This window comes from Megalops cyprinoides, chromosome 19 (genome assembly GCF_013368585.1).
Source record: "Megalops cyprinoides isolate fMegCyp1 chromosome 19, fMegCyp1.pri, whole genome shotgun sequence".
NCBI lineage: Eukaryota > Metazoa > Chordata > Actinopteri > Elopiformes > Megalopidae > Megalops > Megalops cyprinoides.
The window spans coordinates 13876311-13897220 of record NC_050601.1 but is presented as its reverse complement, the minus strand read 5'-3'; the positions used below and the strand labels follow the sequence as shown (position 1 = coordinate 13897220).

General features: G+C 41.5%; 1 protein-coding gene across 2 annotated transcripts; it reads right to left on the bottom strand.

Moving 5' to 3' along the window:
- Positions 1–599: 599 nt before the first annotated feature.
- On the bottom strand, positions 600–14715 carry LOC118794513 (band 3 anion exchange protein-like). Of its 2 annotated transcripts, XM_036552773.1 has the most exons (22): positions 14605–14715; positions 12436–12528; positions 12172–12227; positions 11380–11442; positions 11182–11285; positions 10972–11018; positions 10380–10560; positions 9751–9886; positions 9115–9178; positions 8643–8685; positions 7937–8121; positions 7535–7739; positions 6779–6982; positions 6103–6251; positions 5577–5771; positions 4923–5165; positions 4685–4774; positions 4387–4553; positions 3759–4000; positions 3026–3195; positions 2183–2356; positions 600–1744 (listed from the first exon to the last, which is right to left on the bottom strand). In XM_036552773.1, the coding sequence occupies exons 2-22, from the start codon at positions 12460–12462 to the stop codon at positions 1667–1669; spliced, it is 2823 nt and encodes a 940-aa protein (XP_036408666.1). In that variant the 5' UTR covers positions 12463–12528; positions 14605–14715; the 3' UTR covers positions 600–1666. The 2 variants fall into 2 exon arrangements, with proteins under 2 accessions (XP_036408666.1, XP_036408667.1); XM_036552774.1 differs by lacking the exon at positions 11380–11442 and having other exon boundaries at positions 1667–1744.
- Between the last annotated feature and the right edge of the window lie 6195 nt (positions 14716–20910).

The following is a 20910-nucleotide window of genomic DNA, read 5'->3' as shown; positions in this document are numbered from 1 at the left end:
AGGAGCAAATCGTATTTGTGCAGAGTGACAGTGTCAAGACATATTGTCTTTACAGGTAGCGCTAGTCAGTCCTAAATTGAAGTGTGTTTAATGTTGGCACAGAGTGCGTACAGTCAGTTTAAACAGGAACAATGTGATATTCTATAACTGTGTGTGTTTATAACTATTAAAAAATGATTTCGTACTTAGAAGGCTTTCATCTCACAAATCTAGTGGAATCTCAGAATTTTCTTCTGCACATGTAGCCAAAAAATACATGTTAGGAAACTGGGGTGGTTAGCTTATTCCTAGCAATAAGTTATAAAGGTACTTAATTGAGGCAATGTGCGTTCAAGTGCTGAATTATGTCTGTTAAGTTTGAAAGGAAAAGGACTTGGGGAGTTAGACAAATTCACTGAGGCTGTGTAATCAACCAACAATTGACTGGTTAGTGATAACTGGGGTAGACTGTTAAGAATATAGCTGTAACCATCGATGTAAAGAAATCTCCTTCAAACCAAATTTAGTCCAACAGATGACAGTCACTAGTTGAATAACATGAAACAAATGACTGATGAAATAAATGGCATGAAATGAATGACAAGCTCTGGGTTTTCCCTATAAACTTTAATGGACACATGATTAAAAAAGCAGAAGCATGTAGTAAAATAAACTAATGCAACAAAATACACCTCCTCCCTGTCCTGGCCTTTTTTTCTTCCTCTAAAATTCAATGAGTATTACACTATCAATTTGATTTCAGCATTGGCATATTTACAGATCCGAAATTACACATAACACTACTAATAACGTCCCATTCACACTCAAACTAAAGCACATCTATGAATATGTGAAGTCTAAATGGAATAAAGGAAGGTAATTGAAAATCATCTTGTTCATAATTTTGTTTCAAAATGCACGTTCTCCACAATCATAGATAATGCCTGTAAAAAAAAAAAGCATTCCTTGTGTACATTTTAAGAAGAAACCTCTAAACATAAACTCTACCTTCAGGTCATAACACAATCCTACAGCACTCTTGATGGAAGCTAACACTCAATAGTACCATTTTGTGTGGTAAGCGAGCAAGTACATCACGATGAAGCAAAAATAAAACAAATTATCATTATAATGATAGAATTAAATAACTTTAAAATACATAATTAAATTGACAAATCAGTGCAGTATCACAGTCCCCTAAAAGGTAAGAGTGATTCATTTTGTGACACTGAACACATTAATGATATGCATGTTAAGTCAATAGATACTAAGAAAGAAAAGATGTTTGATATTTTGAAAACAGATTGCCGATACAGAATAACAACATTTCTGGTTACAGCAGGATCTTTAAAAATGTTTCATAAATAGGTTAAGTGCACAATGCTATATTCATTTCTGAATAGTAATGATCCTGAGTTACTACCACCCACACAAAAACATCCCTCACAAAATGTCCCTTAACTGTTGGATTGGCCAGTTTACCATAGGGTTACAATAATGTGCCAGAGGGATCCTGTTAGATTTTCAGTAATTGTATAGGTCACTTTCGTAGGAATGTAATATAGAGATAAATATATACTTTTTTTATTACATTAAAACATGTTCCTGTCTAGGATTTAGCCACTTGGGATTCAACGGTGGGATTACGGTTCAATGTTATTTAGAGGTTGAAAATGTACTGAAGTGACTAAGGCAGTGGGGACTCGGTGTACACGTCCTCGCCCGGCTCTTCGTCGAATGTCACCTTGACATCATCGGCATCCAACTGCAACACATCACAGGGTCACAAAAAGCATTGACACAATCACCCAACAAAGGGCAACACAGCTCGTGCAAATCTAATGTAACATCTACCATGGGCTACAAAACCTCAATGAAATGAATAAAATGTTTTTGAACTTTGCATGTTGGCGATCAATTAATGCGGACATTCTGAACGAAAAGTCAAAAGATGGATTTGAACATGTACGTGGTCACTTGCTGTTGTTGTCCCGTTGTCCGGACTGTGCTGTTGGCTTACACTATTGTACTGCTCTGTTTTGCTGCTACTTTCATGGCACTTTCATGGTAAAAAAAAACACCCACATTTAAAGACAGTAAGGTAATCAAACCTAAAGATCAGTATTAACCGTGTTGGTATTGTGTGAAAAGGAGAAAGAGCGAGTGTGTTGAGTGAAATAGCGTAGATGCTGGAGGCCCTTACGCATTTCATCTCCTGCGGAGTGAAGAGGCGGCCCGTCATGACCATGCGCAGGGGGATGGTGAGAATGAGGATGAAGGGCAGGGCCAAAGAGAAAGGGCTTGACTTCACCGCCCACAGGACCACCAAGCACACAATCTGGATCAAGGTGAACAAGTGCAATCGTAGGGGCTTCACCTACCAGAGAGAGTGAGAGAGACAGAAAAATGCGTACAGAGAGAGAAAGAGTGAGAAGTCAGGTTTCACATGTGATATAAATGTGGGGTCCTTTGTCATATTAGACAGACAATATTTAAATCAGTTTGTAGGAAAGGGTCTGGGTTTGATGGACAATGAAAAGAGGGAGTGATGGAGAGTTATCAAGACAGTGGGACAGAGAAGAAAGTATTCTCTTAAGCCTTGTACCTCACTTGTAAGTCGCTTTGGATAAAAGCGTCTGCCAAATGAATAAATATACGTAATAATATACGTATGTAAATGTAATTATTGATAGAAATGCAAATTATGTAACTGCAATTTTTTTAAGCATCTCAAGTGTAATCAAACCATCAGAGCCTGATCCTTGCTGAAGTGACATGTTTGTACAGGGATGCAAATAAATGGCTATGTTATGATTTTATTTAATCAGGGCCTCCCTTGTTGCTAAAATAGCCTGATGTGAAGTTTTTGGTAGAATGTAATTGCTATCATCACTATCATTTAATGGAATTTGTGATTAAGATCACAATTTTGTCCTTTGACTTTATTATTTTGATCAGTTTGAATTAAACACAGTACTCAACCAACACGTAGTTAAAGCGTTACATGTGAAGATAAGGGGATGAGGATTAGAGTGACAAAGGGTACCCGTTGAGCATAAGGATGGTCTGGGTAGTACTTCTTTGGTGTCAGCAGGAGTAATATGCGGTCCCACAGCTGGATCCCACTGAGTGAGGTTATACCCATGTAGAGGAAGATCCCGAACAGAGCCGTCATGGGGATCATCTTCAGAATGGGCTCCATCAGAATGGATATACCTGGAAACAGCAGGAACAAAGCCAGTCACTTGCGGACAGAGACACTACAAACCATGCAATCAGATAGGATGCTCTTCTCAGAGAACATTTGACTTAAGGCAGCAGTGTAGCATAGCTTTAAGGAGCAGGACTTGTAACCAAAAGGTTGCTGGTTGAATTCCCCACTGGGGCACTGCTGTTGTACCGTTAGGCAAGGTACTTAACCCACAATTGTCTCAGTAAATATCCAGCTGTATAAATGGATAACATGTAAAAATTGTATGTGTAAGTCTGGATAAGAGCGACTGCTAAATGACAATAATAATGTAAAGATAGCCTGGGAGAAACAGCGGAAATCCACTAAAGGATTTTAAAAAATGAAATGTTAGTCAAAATAAAATATAAAAATAAATGAAGTGGACTTAATTTTAGAACAGATCAAACTCAATTATGTTTTCCCTTCAAAAACTTCCCCAACACTTTAGCAGCAGAGAAGGGAGTTATGAAAACCACACTGAAAACTGCAAGCATGTCCAACACTGGAGATGAGTGTCATTAGACAGGAGGTAGGAGGTGGGACTCACCGACCAATGCGGCGACCAGGATGCCGCTAACCCTCTGCTCCAGCACTTTCTCGATCACAGGGCTGGGCCCCTTGCTCATGACGGTCAGGGCGTTGGCATGGGTGACAGAACGCACCGTGGCGGCGCTCAACCAGGGCACCCCAAATACAGCACTGATGCCTCCCATGCCGACAAGGAGTAGTAGGTCAAAGTGAAACCCAGAGCCTTTCACCATCTTCCGCTCTGGCTTACTCACAATCAGCCTACAAGAACAGCCCGCAGAGATGAAGTTTAGAGTGAACAGAGAATAGGCTAATGCACACTCATGAGTTTGATCAATGATACTATTCAATCCTTCCAATTTGCAATTAGTCCTTCACTTTGACTTTGCATTTAAACAGTCAAAACAAATTGTAAAGTGGAAGAATGGATTAGCTATAGATAAGGGTAGCAGTTCATTCTGTCAATTAATTCAATTGGGTCAACCCAGAAAGTCAAGCAAAATTAACAATAAAACTATCTATGGTTTTGCTCCATTTGGGTTTGAATTGTGCCCTCATGATGCTGCTTAATATTATTATAATAGAAAACAGTTTGTCTCTCTCCAATGTTTGATTAGGGTATGATCTCCACTGAGTATGCCACTTACGTGGTAATTTGGGACTCGAGGAAGATGAGGATGAAGACAAGCAGTGCTGGGACCAGGCAGCCAAACATCATCCAGATGGGGAACTCTTTCTTCTCCCCAAAGGGGTGAATCAGCCAACCCCTGGCAGTGGTGTTAGACACTGTCAGCCCCTTAGGAACCACAAGTTTCTGTCCGGGAAGAGCAGGGGAGATGAGCTTACTCTGTTTCTTAACAATGCACCCTATGCCATACAAACGCTGATACAGACAGTGCGGCTGGGTGTTTGACTGTAACACGGAACCTAAAAACCAAAAGTCACCTGAGTGTAGGCGTCCTCAATGCTGATGTCCACAGCGATCATGAAGAAAATTGCGATGGGAACTCCAAAATCTCCAATCATGCGACGGATCTGAAGAAAGGCAAGTTAGGATACCTTGTCACAGACAGGCAGCACCAAAAGTACTGTAAAGAACAATGCAGCATAATTATGTGACTCATGATTTTCCATCTTTCTACACTTCTAGTCCTGCTTATAGTAAAAAGAATGAAAGACTTACAGGGCCGGGCAGGAACTGTCCATTTTTGAATTGCCTAAGGAAGTAAGCGATGAAGAAGCACCCGAACATCAGGCACATGGAGAGTAGGGCTGTGTTGGGGTAGGCTCTCTCCCGGATATGATGATGGACGGTGACATTTCCAGATTCGTTACGGTGACGCACTTCGACAACAGGGTGGAAGGGGTCATCCAAGGTTTCATTCAGGTGCTCGTAATTGAGGATCAGAGGATGGGCTTGAAAGATCTGGACACAAGAAGGGAACACAATGAGGATTCTTTCAGGACAGAGCTCCATAGAATAGGTGAGGTACAACAAGTAACTGTAGATAGCATATGGAAAAAGGGAAAATGAGAGTAGGTAAATAAGAAAAAATAATTTAAAATACCAAAGAACATGAAAGATAGAATACGATGGAGATGGAAAGGAAATGTGCAGAGATAAATGTGTGAAAAGGGGATAGATGTTGTGATGTACTGAGAATAGAGCTCAAGATATGATGGAGACTAGTAAATGTGAACAAAAAGGAAGCAAAGATGAGAATGAAATTAGAACCGATCTGAGGGAGGTGGAATTGAGACAGAGGAGGGAGATGGACCAGACATGGAGGAGAGCTACAACATACTGTAGGAGTGAGATGAGACAGAGTGACTCTACCCTGATGAGTTTGGCGAAGGTCTCATAGATGAAGATGAGCGAGATGAGGATGGAGAAGATTTCTTGAGTGAAGCGTGAGATGAACCTGACCAGGAAGCTGCCCTCCGCAGCTACGATGACCACCACGATGACAACCAGCCAAATGCCCACCCACACCCTGCCCACGATGTACTCAATATCTTGAGACTTGCAGAACTGTCAGAGGGGGGTAATGGGGAAGTGGGGGTTAATATAATGGATTTCTGTGAATGTGTATACAAACAGCCAACATATTAAAAGCACAGGACTGGACGCTTTCAATCCTGGACAAGTTTAAGATGGTACAAGGATTGAATACTTCAACCATGAACACTGTTGAAACAAAATTCAAAATACATGGCCATTCTATAAAGACAGTGCTTGTTACCACTGCATAATGCAATGACAAATATGTCTATTGTACTGTAGGGATGCCGCAGCCGCTTGGTGATGGCTACTTGCTGTGGGAGTAGAGCAATGCAGCTCTGCTAAGGAGAAAGGCACCTACTCCAAAGAAGGCCTCTTCGAAGACCAGTAGAGGCCCAGAGAAGCCAATGACCAGAACAGGCTGGGCAGCAAAGAGACAGAAGATGATTCCCTGGACACAGGTGGAGATCATCAGTTCAGAAACTCCCATCATGTGCTCCGTCTTGTCAGCTGTTAGGGAGGGGGGAGCATACACAAAAGAGCTATCATGTGCTAAGAGGCGACTGTGACCACCAATCATTCAGACAAGCACTCAGGTCCATTAGAAACACACGTATGTATTGTCCTCAGGTAAAACTGTCACTCCTGTATCTAAACAAATGCACACATACATACATACGCAATTTCTATTTGACACATCTCTGTGTGGATGTGATGCTGAACAGTTCTGTGACAGCGCAATCGCTAAAGATCCAATAGCAACTACCATATGTAGTAGGTGTGCCTTGCTCTACTTGCTTTATTCTCAGTCCAGGTCTCTAAGTGTATTTGGAGAATTCAGTGTAAGTCTATTTAATTATGGCTTCTAAAATCCTTGCTTCGTCACCTCCAATCTAGTGATTATCATAGCAAAACACTCAGAATTTATGAGAAGTCCCTTCTACACATGTGTGATGAAGGGGAGTAACCTCCTTGATGAGAGGTGCTATGTAAATGGAGTTCATTTGTTCTACCACAAGCAGAAGGACCCCACTCACCCAGAAGTCCTCCAAAGGTGATGGCAGGAGAAAGGGCAGCAAAGTAAATGAAGATGACAGCAGCCAGGACCTGGGGGTTGAGGGCGTCGATGTAATCACTTAGGTAGTGCCGGTAGCGCCTCTTTATGTCTTTGACCATGCCGCCAAATGGTCGTCCAGTGCGTGCCAGGGGGTCCTCTTTGGGCTCCTCAGGGACTATGGGACCTTCACATAGACAGGACTGTGCTCAGTTTTCAAATGTGGTTTTTTCTATAATCAAACATGAAACTCATACATTTTACTTTATTTCCTTTGCAGGTGTTCTGCAGGCCTGGTGGTGAGCAGAATGGCCTACTAGTTAATGAAATGACCTTGTAACAGGATGGATGCTGGTTCAGTACTTAATTTGAATTATTGTAGCTAATATCCAACTATATACATGAATAATGTGTGTAAGTTGTGTAAATTTCCCTGGATAATGGAATTGATGCAAATAAATAACTACCACTAGCATGACTGATTTTTTACATTCATACGCATTTATGTAAATGAGCCATAGTAGAGTAAGTTCCCTGCCCAAGGATATAACAGTCATTTCCTTCCTGGGATTCCAATCTGCAGCCTTCGAGTTAGGACCCATTTCTCTTAATGAGCATCCGACATTGCTAGCAACATTAGGGTTTTAACTTTTTCTCAAGCCCTGAAAATGGAGTGCAGAATAGTCAAAGCATTAACATCATTCTTCCATAGGATAGATATTTGCTTATTTGACCTTACCTGTGGGTTTTTCTTCATAGAGCCAGCGGTCAGAAGGCCGCCTGCGATCTTCCAGAAGCTTCTTCTGGAAGTTGATAATGGACTGGAGCATGGACTCGTTCTGGATCTCCGTGGGAGGGAGCACGATGCTGCAGTCCATGAAGTCGGCCACAGCCTCCATTACCTCCTTCTCGTTCTGAGCCAGGAAGGCTGCCGAGTTGAACACCTAAGGGGCAGGGAAAGAGAGTGTTCTAGGAACTGGACAGCCCATTCGGTGATGGACAAGAGGAAAGAATGGTCTTGATCCACTTCCTCTTCCCCCACCCTCAGGCCACGTGCTTCTCCTGATTCACTGTCACCTTCTTTATCAACCACCACCACCCCCCCTCTGTTCACCGCCGCCTTTCCCACCATCTCCCTCACCCTGTCAGCCATCAGTGCGGCCATCGCCCGTCCCATCTCATGGTAGTTCATGGTGCTCTGAGTAGGTCCCACTAGCAGGAAGACGAACCGGACTGGCACCGGCGTCTCCAGAGCTGAATCCAGGATCACAGCGTCGTTCAGCCTCACAAAGCCTGTGGTGGGCTTCTGCAGGAAGTCCAAGGGCCCTGTCACACACAGGCCACCACAACAGTGTGATCAATTTATAGCCAAGCACAAGTGTGGGGACCAGAAACCAGTGCCTGCAGGTCCACGGCTAGGTATGGAACTGTTACAAAGTGATTAAACATCCCTTTAAAGAGTTATTTCTAAAATTCCTGTTGAAGTTTAATGTTCAATGTCAACTTCCCCCAAAGCCCATTTGTGATACATAGTTCAAAGGACATCCAATGTTGTTAATAACAACTTATTATTATTTTAACTTTAACTTACTATTATCACTGTGTTGTCATCCTAATTCCTAATTTTATCTTCTGTACTCATTTCTTCCTTTGGTAAATGAACATGTTCATAAATATGATAAATTCCACTATCCTTGATAAGGTTTTTTTTTTTTTTTTTTGCAAAGCTGGTATTTCCAAAGTATGAAGTGTAATTAGTGCATAGTTTATATCATTCGTGACAGCTGCCAGTGGTGGGAAGTATGCAGCTTTTGTTGGGACTGCAACTTGCTCAGATCCACTCCTACCTGAGAGGACGATTGAAGCTTCCAAAGTGCCAGTTTCATCTCTCTGGGAGAGAGGGGGTAAGGGGTCAGAGGATAAACCATTCCATTCATACATCAAAATCACAGTTTTTAAAAACTATGACCGTAAGATTGGGAAAAATAGACAGACACAGTTACTTGCTAATAATACTACATATTACAAGGGTGTACAAAAAGACTTCATATTATCAAACATATGTATAAGCAACAGGGAAATCGATGTACTGCATATTTACCAATACATTTCAACCCTGTACAAACCCACCGAAATGTTCAATTTTTTTTTAAGAATGTAAATCACACTGGAATATTAAGATGAATATGAGACTGTACTGTTCAAACGTAACGTTATATTTTAAAGCATACAGCACAGTGTGTCAATCCTTTTTTTATGTCAAAAGTTGTCTCAACTGGAAGTTGAGTGACAGGCGGAATGAGTGGGAGAGCTGGTTACCTTCTTGGTGACAGAGAAGGTTTGCATCTCTATGCCGGCTGGCGGTTGAGTAGGCCCAGACTGGCTGTACAGTAGGAAGATATGTATTATTGTCTCCTACAAGCGTGTGTGCATGAAAGAGTCATTTCTGTGACACCACAGTGTTACCACTAACAACAAAAGCTTCATATAGCTGAACTGGTAAGAGCAAGTGAACACAAAATGTTCAACTGCTGTAGTGTTAATGTAGATTCTTCAATTGAGGAGCAAAGCAGCCCTAGGCTAAACAGAGGCCTGAATTCCTTAGAATTAAACACCTAGACCAAAGAGGCATGTGTTAGCCACTGAAAGTGCTGTAACACAGCACTGCATAAGTTAATGTCACAACAGTGAAGGCATGTCAGTACAATATGGCACAATACAGTTGTATCAGTACAATAAAGTACAGAGTAGGTATGGCAGTGCAGTACTGTACATATTTGTCAGTCAAGGAAAGTCCAGTGTGGCTGTTTTAGTACAGTACAGGTGTGCCAGCACAGTTTTTTTTTTTGTTTTTGCATATACTTTCCAGGTATTCCATTGCAAGCAAAACAAAGGGAGACACAGGTGAGTCAGTAACGCGCAGGGAAACAGGTGTGCACAGCGTGCGTGTGTTACCTGCGTTTCTGCCGAACGGCCCTCAATAAGAAGTCACGGTCTTTCTGCTTGATCTCGTTCTTGCTCACCATCTCATCCGCCACCTTCTCAGCAATAGCTGCCAGACTGTGCTCCTCCAGGTCCAGCAGCACCACACCTGAGCATGGCAGGTCCCAGGGACAAAAAATGTTGTTTTCGCAGTGTAATGTAAAGGAACGGACCATCAAAGGCTAAAAGGTGACTGCAGGTGGTTAAGTGTTAATACCCTGCATATGGATTGTGTAGATCATCAGTGTGCAGGGCAGCCATAACGTTGCTTATACATTGCCCGATTATAACCACAGACTGAACCTGTCCCCATAACTTCTCAAGCAGCAAAGAGAACATTTGTGTCTTATCACCACCTTGTGGTTCATTTAGCAATAACAGGCCTCAACTTGGCCCTGCAAACATATGCCGCTTGTCAAGGTCAGCAACAATCTCTGGAGTCTGGACTGTGGTTAGAATCATATTCTTACATTGCTTCAATGAAAATGTGATTTAGTTTAATTTAAATTACCTTAACAGTCCATAATTCCAACCCCACACACACACTCACACACCTCACCTAAGCCCCCGTCCCCCTTCCCTGCTCATCGACCCAACCTCACCTTGGCTCATGATCTTGCGCATTTGTACGATGCTCCTGAATGTCAGGTAGGAGACGTGGGCGGGGCCCCAGTTACCCTCCTCCGGGTTGTAACTCTCCTCGTACCCCACCCATCGTCCTGTTTCCTGCCAGTACCCCTCCTGGTTTTGTGTCTTCTGATACTCATTCAGCTCCACATAAGGCTGCAGGACACAGAGAACCCAAGCACCATATACGCTCAGGCTTCAGACGCTTAATGCTTAATGCTCTGTGAAACTACTCTAGTAGTAGTAGGCACTGTTCATAATAACTTTGATTACTTGGTGGATTCAATGGATTAGTATCTCCAATTTGCAGCCACTCAACTGCAGTGCACTGTGGGACAAATAGTGTGAAAAATAGCAGTTGGCGAGCATGTGAGGGTTTCACAGGATTGCATTCAACTCCCTTCAGCACCTCCACAGAACTGCAGAGTTTGTTGTAGGAAGGTAAGTCTAATCTTCAGCTGGTTATTTCAAAAGGATTGAATGAGGGGAAAATGCATAAAAACGTCTCACTGTCAAAGACTCTTGATTCCATATAGACCAGTGTTCAGAGTTGGCCCAGGGGCTTACCTTGCACTCCGGTCTGGGGTTGGCATTGGTGTTGAGGTTCAGTGCAGCTGAAACACATAGAGGAGGTGTTGAGTTTTAAGGGTCATTCCATTTTGTCTCGTCTAAAGGAAGTGTTCAGTTCTACGGGCTATTCTGTTGATCTTGCCTAGCCTATGGTGATTACTATTATAATCAAATCCTAAATGAAAGCAGAAAGCATGCAGCCCTCACCATCTGGGTCTGGATACACGGTGATGATTTGGGAAGAAGGAGCTCTCTCTTCTTCCTGCCGCCGCTGTTCCAGGTCATAGCTGCCGCTGTGGCCTGGCGGGGTCCTGTGAGATGAAGGTGAGCGAAGGGTTAAAAAGGGGTTGAGCCGCATGGGGTGGGCCTCCTGCTCCACTCCTGCGCCTCAAACCATTTCCTCACCAGATCTTTTGGACAATGGGCCATGGCAAGGTCTTTCCTTTAACGAAGCGACGCCAATCACCCCTGAAAAGGAATTTGCGTCCTTAAAAAAACACCACCTCCCCCTAATGGGCACATTCAGGTATTGAAATTTTTTTTTTTTGTTTTTTTGAGAGCATAATTTTATTTGAATAAGTTAACACTTTTTTTAATCAACAGGCTGAAACTGTAGTGTCAGGCTAAGGCCAGTGCCTGTGAGTGCAACACGTTTTCCAGGAAATAATTATTTAAAACATGAATAAACAAATGTCTGACATGAGGAAAAGGAACACCCATGTGATCTTGGAGGGCATACCTTTCCCTGCCTATTGCAGTCACACAGAGTGCAGTTCAATTTCTAACCAGTAGAGGGCGCATGTCATGCAGAAAATGATGTCCCTCACCATGACTTTGATCTTGGACTAGTAGGCCCCAAAGGCCTTAATAGAGGGGTATGGTCCACTCTTAAACCAAGCCATCCTGAAGCAGTTGCCTCAGAGGTTTTCATAGTAACTAATAATTGAAACTATACTTTTATCTGCCCAATGAAACCTTTGTCAGACAGGTCTGAGCATTCGTAATGTAAGTGCTGGAACTCCTAAAAGGCTTGCATACAATGTCTCCATTAATTAACAAATCAGATTTAGAAGACAGCTGCAGAACTTCCAAGGACTGTGAGTTATTCCCAGTAAGTGAGAGACCCGAGCCAGTCTGGTCTGCTCTGTAAATGCTGACCACAGTGGCCTATAGTCACCAAGGAAACAGAGCACTCACAGATTGAAGGGTGAGGGAAATGGTGAATCACTTTCTTCATAGGACATTTCATTGTCCTGTATAGAGTGAGAGAAAACAAGTTGAGTTAAAATGTGGAAGCAGCACAAGGTCTTCACAGCTACTGATGATATCATGGACATAAAATTCAGGACATTACTTATAAGCCATCTGTTAGGACTGTTATTGGCACCATGAACCATACGTCAATCATGAACTGTTTTACAGTCTCACCTTTACCTTTCTTTTGAGGAAAGCCTGACTTACCTCTCCAAATGACAAATCTGTTTCCATCGGTGTATGTTGCACTGCTTGTTTGGTCCCTGTGTCCCTGAGTTCTCAGAAATGTCTTCACATAACCTAAGAATACACGTTTGTCATTTTAAGCTGTAGGGTATGCGTTTTAGGTAGGCAGGTAAATTAATACTTGTAGTTGTCTTCAAATTAGAGTGTGATCTTGACTTATCGTATATCTTGACATCCTATATTGAACCTACACCATCCATTGCCAAAGGTTCTTTGTTGTATATTGTACTGGTCTCAACATGCATAATCATTCTTCTGCCATTTACAAACATGACATTTGGCTAGTAATATGTCAAAGAAACATGAAAAACTGCATTTGTTGACACAGAAATACAATAAAAGTGTAAAGAATTTAAAACAGTTGCGGTAATAGACACCAATGATCAAATCAGCACAGACAAGACATATTTATTAGAGAAACATACGATTAATGTAAATTCACAACTTATAATTTACAGGAGATAAATACTAGAGAATCTGGGAAATGCAGAGGCAATGTTTAAAGACAAGTAACTATAGGAGACAGATGTTGATGGTAAACTGTTATTAACAATTATGTTAATGACTGTGCCATGGTGTTGGCAGGTAGCCCATTCTGCCATCTTCTGTGCAGTTACTGCAGCAATGCTGTGCTACTGTGGTTTGCAGCAGCAATGGCCGATCTGCATTGTGGTTAGTGGAAGAGCTCATGAGCACTTTATCTCTGTGTCACGCCCCTGTTCCAGCCACTGTGGTCGTATTGGCAAGCAGTCCCCCCACAAGAAGTGTGGCTTAATCCAGTCACACACTGCTAAACAATCATTCATACTCCCCCTGTTGCTTTTAATCACTGTATCTTTGAATAAGTGCCTACCTGTAAGTAGACACAGAATGTACATATGCATACAACCATCATCATCTTTTTGAATTAACTACATGTCATTAAGTGTTTATGTAAATATTTAAAATGGTGGTACTGTTCTTGCTTTTCTATTAATCCAATCAAAGTTATGATTCTGATGTGGTTGTTAGAAAAATACATGTTCCTATTCCTCTAGTCTCAAACTACACAGAAGCACAGCACTATCTCATCAAAACGGAGCCCCCACCCAACTGTGATGACTGGAACGGTGCCACATGCCCAGGAGACTTGAGTGCCACCGGCGGCATTTGGAGACTATACCATCCGCAGACAATTTATACCCAGATAAATACTCAGATGCCTCAATTCCACTTTTTCTCCAACACTGTACCATTCAAGACCTCCACACATATGACAAATCACATTTAAATTATTTCTCTTGTTTCAAAATATGTGACAAAAATTTTAACCAGCGCTTGTAAAAACAATGTGACCATAAAAAGTGTCCTCACACTGAGATATTTTTATGGTAAGGTGAAAAATATTCTATTACATATCTACCATATCTATTCCATTTCCACTGACATTAATCAACATATAAAACCTCAAATGGATCAAGCACCAATGCAATTAGGAACATTTCCCGCTCCTCTACCTCAAGTCAACCACTTCCAAAGGACAAAAAGCATTTCACTATGCTAGCTAGTACACTGAACTGTAAAATACACACCCTGTCCATGAGGTCAGATACTATCAAGAGCTGAATGAAACAAAAAACAAATAAATACATTTGGTGTATTGTCAGATAAAAAGCTGACCACCAGTTTCTTGGACAAGTAATCAATAAGCAAGGCACAAATATATTCTTCCACATGTCACTTTCCTCACAAACAACTGACAAGATTTACCATATCCTTCTGCTGTCATGAAATACTTTACCATAGTCTGTTAATGTGCAAAACTCTGCATGTTTAGCTGACATTTAAAACATGCTTGCAGCATTTACTTGTCTTTGTCATGAAAGTATAGGCTATCCCATGGAATAAAATGCAAACTATACTTACAATACCTGGAATTCAGACATTGGATACTTTGTGCACTATCGCTTATGGTCACACATTCATTTACATGAACTCTGGCATGCCTTTGGAGACCCCTTCGTCTCTCTCCTTGCCCCTTGTGTCTTACCCCCCCTGCCCTCCAGCCCTCCAGAAAGAAGTGAACATAAGACAACTGATTGACCCAAGACACAGATTTACCTGACAGAGAGGTGTCTGACACAGATTTACCTGAGAGAAAGGTGTCCAGACCAGTCTGATGCTACACCGCACGTGTGGACAGGCGCCTGGTGACAGTGTGATCTGCGAAGAAGGCAGACGTGCACGAACAGACAGGGAAACACCCAGCAAGACAAGTGGAGCTGAGTCACGTTCTGTCTCCTGAATGCGTGGCCCCCCAAAATTGCCCCCTCCCCCCCCCCCCCCACCAACTCCACCGTTTGGCACCCATGGGTGAGGGGGAGATAAGCCCCACTCTTGAGACGTAGAGAGGTATCAGCCCGGGACATCTTGTGGCAGGGCTATCCCATCCCCGCTCCGCCCTGTCGGTCTGTGGACTGAGGCCAAATGAAGTCTTTGACCACACTGGTTCAGGACAGGCCAGGTCTGTGCAGACGCGCCAATTGAGAATTGGGGTGCTCATGAGGAAGCTTATCAGGAGAGGAGCATCTTGAGCTTTGACGTCATCTTGTTTACACACTGGGGATTCCCTTCTAAACGGTCAGGGATGCCCCTTCAGAGGTCCTCTTCAGTCTTCTTGTCAAACATTTTGATGTTATGTTTCTTTTTTTGGCCAAACCATCAAGTCATTCAAGACATATCTGTGACCGTCTGCTGCAGAGAGAAGAAAGAGGTGTAAGTCATCTTGACCAATAAACCCAATGAACCAATAAACCAATGACAAAACTCAACCGGTCAATATCAGGCCAATGATCAATGGTTGAAGCCAATATACATGACCTCCCCTATATAAATTTTATTTAGTTCATAGAGGGTTCTTCTTTTTTTAACCAATGATGGTCTCATAACTGGGGAGGTATTGTAGCCTAGGCTACCTCATTCAAGACAGCGATTAGTTTCATCAGATGGTCAAGCTCCTAGTTGGAGCAAAACCCTGCAGTTACTCTAAACCCCAGATTTAGCAACACTAAGAAAGCAGCCTTTTACAGATTGATTTACAAACATTATTCAGGGTCTAAATGCACTTACAGTGAAAACACTTACAGTAAACTTTTTTGCCTTGGTAGATCATGCATACTGTCTAATTTTGCACACTAGGAGTCCATCCTCCATCCCAGCCATGCAAAGTGAACTTGAGGGTAAACCACCTGAAGCATATTGCTTTTTACTGTACTTCACAGCCATCTATAAGCACTGGCATTACCTCCTAGTGCTGTATATATGAAGCAGAGAAAGTGTTAACGCTTTCACAATTGATGTGGTCATTAGGGGTCCGAGAGATGCTGCCCTTGTATTTCAGGACACAGAGGCAACCCGAGGTAGCAGAGTGCAGCGTTCTTACTGGCTTGTAGGCCTTGATCATGTCCTGTGTGTATCCGGGGGCTGATTCATTAAGTCCCTTGAAGGTTAGGAACAAGGTCTTAAACTTGATCCTTGTTGCAACCGGTAGCCAGTGGAGGGACTCAAAGAGAGGTGTCACATGGGCCTGCTTGGGGAGGTTGAACAGGGGCTGCTGCGTTCTGAATAAGCTGCAGCGGTTGGATCGCATATGCCGAGAGGCCGGCAATCAGCGAGATGCAGTAGTCCAGGTGTGACAGGATGAGAGCCTGGATCATGACTTGGGCCATGTATTTGAAGAGATATGGTCTGATCTTCCTAATGTTGAGCAAAAGGAATCTGCAGATCCTGGTTGTGGCTGCAGTATGCGACTCGAAAGACAGAATGCTGTCCAAGGCTACCTTTAGGTTTTTGGCAGATGTGGTTGCCATTTCCATTGTCAACGTAAATTGAGAGGTTCCTCGGAGGAGACATATTTTCTGGGACATAGACTATCTTGTCGATGTTCAGTCAGCAATGTGTTTCGGATGAATTTGCATTTATTTAATGTTACTGGAGCAAAACCACGCTGTTCATGCTGTGGTGACGTAAAACAATCTAAGCATCTTGGTAATCAGTAGCCTAAGGTTATACATGCTCACTTGACTAATGGATGTGTACAGAGAAGTATTCAGTTCAGTGACATACAGTATCAGTCAAAAGTTTGTACAGACTTTTCTTTCTCTATTTTTACCATTTTCCACATTTAAACTATGAAACAACAGAAATGAAATCATGTAGTGACCAAACAAGTGTTACAAACAAATGAAAAATATCTTGTATTTTAATTAAATTTTTTGGAAAGAAATTTATACATAGACATCAACTTCACAATTTATATTTGTCTAAGAAAAAAATTCAAGCATTTAAGCATAAGCCTTTAGATCACAATGTCTTTGAATTCATCCAAACTTTTGACCAGTACTGTCCATCCTATGATTTGTGCACAGCTGGTCTAAATGTAATTGTGACATTTGCTACATTCTGTTAGATAAATCCTAAAGGCAAACAAGTAGTTACATTCATTCATTTCAAAATGAATGGATCCAGAAGCTATTGTTTTGTATTCTCTGTTGAGCAACCATAATTGTATTCAAATTCTGCCAACTGCTGTAATTTATAGTAGTAACAATGCAACTAAATTAGTATGTATGAATTCACAGGTATCCCAGTCTTTTCTGGTTTGAAGTGTGGTGGAATGACTCCAGTAGTGGGCAGAACAGGAGAGTAGCTACCCATCCTCCATCACAGACTGAGGACCAACCTCTTCACATTGCAGCTCCGTCCCCCTACACAACCTTGGTCTCTTCTTCCCTTTTTGTGTACTTTTACTGTATGTACGGTTTTACTACAGAGTATCCTGCAGTTGATAGGTATGTTGTAATCTCACTATGGGAAATCTTGCATTGCACTAATGTATCACAGCATGTATGCACTGGTTCTTGCACTGTTTGGGGCTGACAAATATTTCACAGTTCAATATGGTCAGTAATGTTCTGTATGTACAGTCTTTCATTCCACTGTATTAGCTGTACTCTGTAAGTAACTTTGTAAATGTAATCTATCTAATGCGATCTATTTGCTGCAGTGTACATGAACTCTTCAATGATTGTTCGATCTTTCATCATTACAATACCTAATGCAGCAGTAACATAACAACAGCAGTGGATTACTTATGTCTTATTTTATCAAATAGTTGAATTACTTATCTTTAGCTAATTATTCTAAAATAAACTGTTATATGTTTATATAATTTAAACAACCTGTCCCCCACAAACTGTTCCATCAGAATAAGGAAAACAAATTCACAATAAGGATTACAATGGGAATGTCAAAATCAGGAATTACCATGCATAACGTCCATAACCCATATTGTACATGACACTTAGTCCTTCCCAACCATTGAGGGGCTATGAGGTCTTTAGTTGACAGAGGGTCTTAGGGTCAAGGGGGCCTCAGGGAGTTCCTTCACTACCCAAATGTTTTTCCTTCCTTGAGCTTCACAACCCTCTGAATTCTGAGGCTAGAGGACCCCCTGATCCTGTTAAATTCCTGTACATTGTACAGTACAATGTACATTCCTGAATGCCATCAAGTATTCCACTTTCCACATTTTTCCTCACATAAATCTGTTTTGTTTTATTTTACAAGAAACATATGTATAAGATCTTTTACCATTTTTATGTTATTTATAAAACATAGTTTATATATATATTTTAAAAAAATATTTATAATATTAAAACATCCAAATCCTTTGTTAAGAGTGTTGTATCAAACTTTGATTGCTTATATGGATATTAAATATTCATTGTCAATAAAATTCTCAATGTGACATCAATTTAAGGATATGATTCAATGAAATATAGCTGACCCTTAGTTACTATAGTGCTACTAACAAAGGAATTGTCACAGAGTGCTTGAAGAATAAAGATATGTAGTACACACAAGGTCCATGGTTCAGAAGTTACTTTTATTTTTTACACCCTAGCTGAGAAAAGAAGGACCACAAGAAATCGAAATGAGTTCAGCCAAAAATGTCATAAATCCTTACAAAAGGCTGTTTTTAGTTCAAAGCAGGGGAAATACCTGATTGGTCTGTTTCTGAGCAGGGGGGTCAGGGGGTGTATTAGGATGACGGGTGGGGTGACTGAGCGGTCAGAGAAAAAGAGAGGGAAGGGACAGAGAGGCAGAAAGAAAAAGAGCAACAGAGGGAGTAAAAAAGGACTTCTTTGAGGAGTGTTTCAGCCCACGACTGGGTGTTATCGTTAGCACTGTGCTGAGCAAGCAGGCTATCTGTTGTCCCCATATGCCTCTCTCTCTCTGGGCATTATCTTATGAACACTCTTCATCAAGGGAAGCCCCACCCTGCAGTTCCCTTCACCCTCACCTTCTTTATTTCTCGATGCCCCTGTCATTTGCCCCCCTGCTTCATAGTGTTTTAAGTAGGTTGGATCAGCAAACACCAGGAACTGCACCTCTGGAGGATTCAAAATCTAATACATGTTGGTTGTTGGTGGGACACAGATCCTGGAAATGACGTTTTTGAGTGAACTACATGCTTCAAACTCCCTGTTAAAGACTTACTGTAAACTGGTTTTCATTCAAACCAATTCTAGTTGACTCTTATGGACGATTTCTTCCAATAAATAGACCAGCTGTACCTCCTAAAAGAGTTCCATTAGTGTCCCAGCATCCCTCTCTTCCCCCCAAGGTTCCCATGGTCAGCTCAAATGTGTAACAGAATCAACTCACACAGAATTAGCCTATTTCTAACATCAGTTAGCATTTGTAGAGCAATTAATAGATCCACATTTCAAATCTAAAGCAAATTAGCCTATCTGGTAGGACAGTTGTGGACATAAAACAATGACCAACCAGACCAGATGGGCCAACCTCAAGGCAAACCCTAATCCATAACTAATCCATTAGTTAAAATTTGCTAAAGAATGTTTTGAGATTTTACATTCGTTCATGTCTATTACACTCATGACAAATGTTGCTGAAAAACAGCATTTGAAAAATTCATGTACTGGAAGAACTGCACAGAGTCTAAAATCATGTTTCTGCCTGAAGCAACTGCAGAATGGTGACGACTTGGATAAAGACACAGAGGTATGATGCTTGAGTGTGGAACTATTCCCACACATGACCAGTAAATGAAACATCTAATTGCATCACGTTGTGGCAGCCAGACATGTTATTGCTAAGGTAAAACCACACCACACAAAACCAGTCTGAGTGGACAGGAGCATCATCATGAAAACCGCCCTGATCCACCAATGTAAGGAGAGATATCTTACATTTTGAATAATGCCCTATTAAAAGAATTGCTGGGACCCTGAATGGAGGGACAGTGGTGCCACCCAGGAGGTAGAGGAGGAACAGTGCGGTGCAGCTCTGGGTGATTAGCTCTATCTGAGCGGGAACAAGTATGGTTATCATGTACTAACAGTCATTGCTAAGGAACCACCTTCTTGCGTGTTGAACTGCATAAGGCTACTGTAAACAAGCGCTACAGTGGTGTACAATTGTGCTCTCTCACATAAATGCAGAAAGAAATACACAGAACAATCAATTCACACAAGGGGAGCCTAGGGAGACCAATGTTACAAATATTACTGAGGTCTATGTCACCCTGTTTCTATGTCAGTGAGATAGTAAGTGCATGACAAATAGCAGAGTAGTTTATGTATACTGCTCTCTGCTGGCCAGTGTTGAACATTGCAGTAAGATCATTGCTCTGGAAACCCAGTAATTTTTGGTTGATTGCAGTACTGCTAATTGCATTTCAGCCTTTTAATTTGCTATTTGTTTTAAGGTCTGGTCCATTTAGCATTATTTATCATGTATATCTGACACGTTGGCAATACAAATATTGGTTTTGTCATGGCAATAAAGCAAACAACTGAGAGAGTGAAAGATTAAAAGAAGAAAAGAAGATGGCAACTGCCATAATATGTCCTTTGCTTCCATATTGGTTCAGCTTTGATTGTGTCAGATTACAAGGTACAGTGCATGCCCTATTATTGATTTTAACTTGATTCATAATCCGATATGACTTCCAAGTTTCCTTTTCTTTTTTTGTGTTGCTGACTGTGGAGGAACAAAAGTTCTCCTCCTAATCACTTAACATCACGCTTGGGAAAATTAAAAGCACTTACAAAGAAATGTATTGATTCGAATGATAATGAAATTCAATTTTACTGCTGGCACCTCTCTTTTACAGCTGTGAGATGGAGAGATGACTTCAACCAGCATTTTTTCAGAAGAGTGAGAAAGTTTTCATTTTTGCTGAATGTTAGCATGTCGTGTACCAGGGGTTTACATGATGCATGAAATTTGAGCCACACTGAATTTGAACCAATAGAATTTGAATGGGACTTCCAAGTGATTAATCTGTCTCTCAGTGCAGTGCACATTTATGAAAATGACACAGATTGGTACATCTTAGTCTGTTTAGGCTTCAGCCTGTTTTTGTTG

Bases quoted from the DNA above. Each gene is read 5' to 3' on its own strand.
- LOC118794513 (XM_036552773.1), bottom strand. From the start codon at position 12,462: ATGGAAACAGATTTGTCATTTGGAGAG. The intron at 9,179-9,750 runs GTAACACACGCA...CCTACTGTACAG, and splicing joins GCCGTTCGGCAGAAACGCAG to CCAGTCTGGGCCTACTCAAC. The intron at 6,983-7,534 runs GTAAGGTCAAAT...GTCTATGTGAAG, and splicing joins CTATGAAGAAAAACCCACAG to GTCCCATAGTCCCTGAGGAG.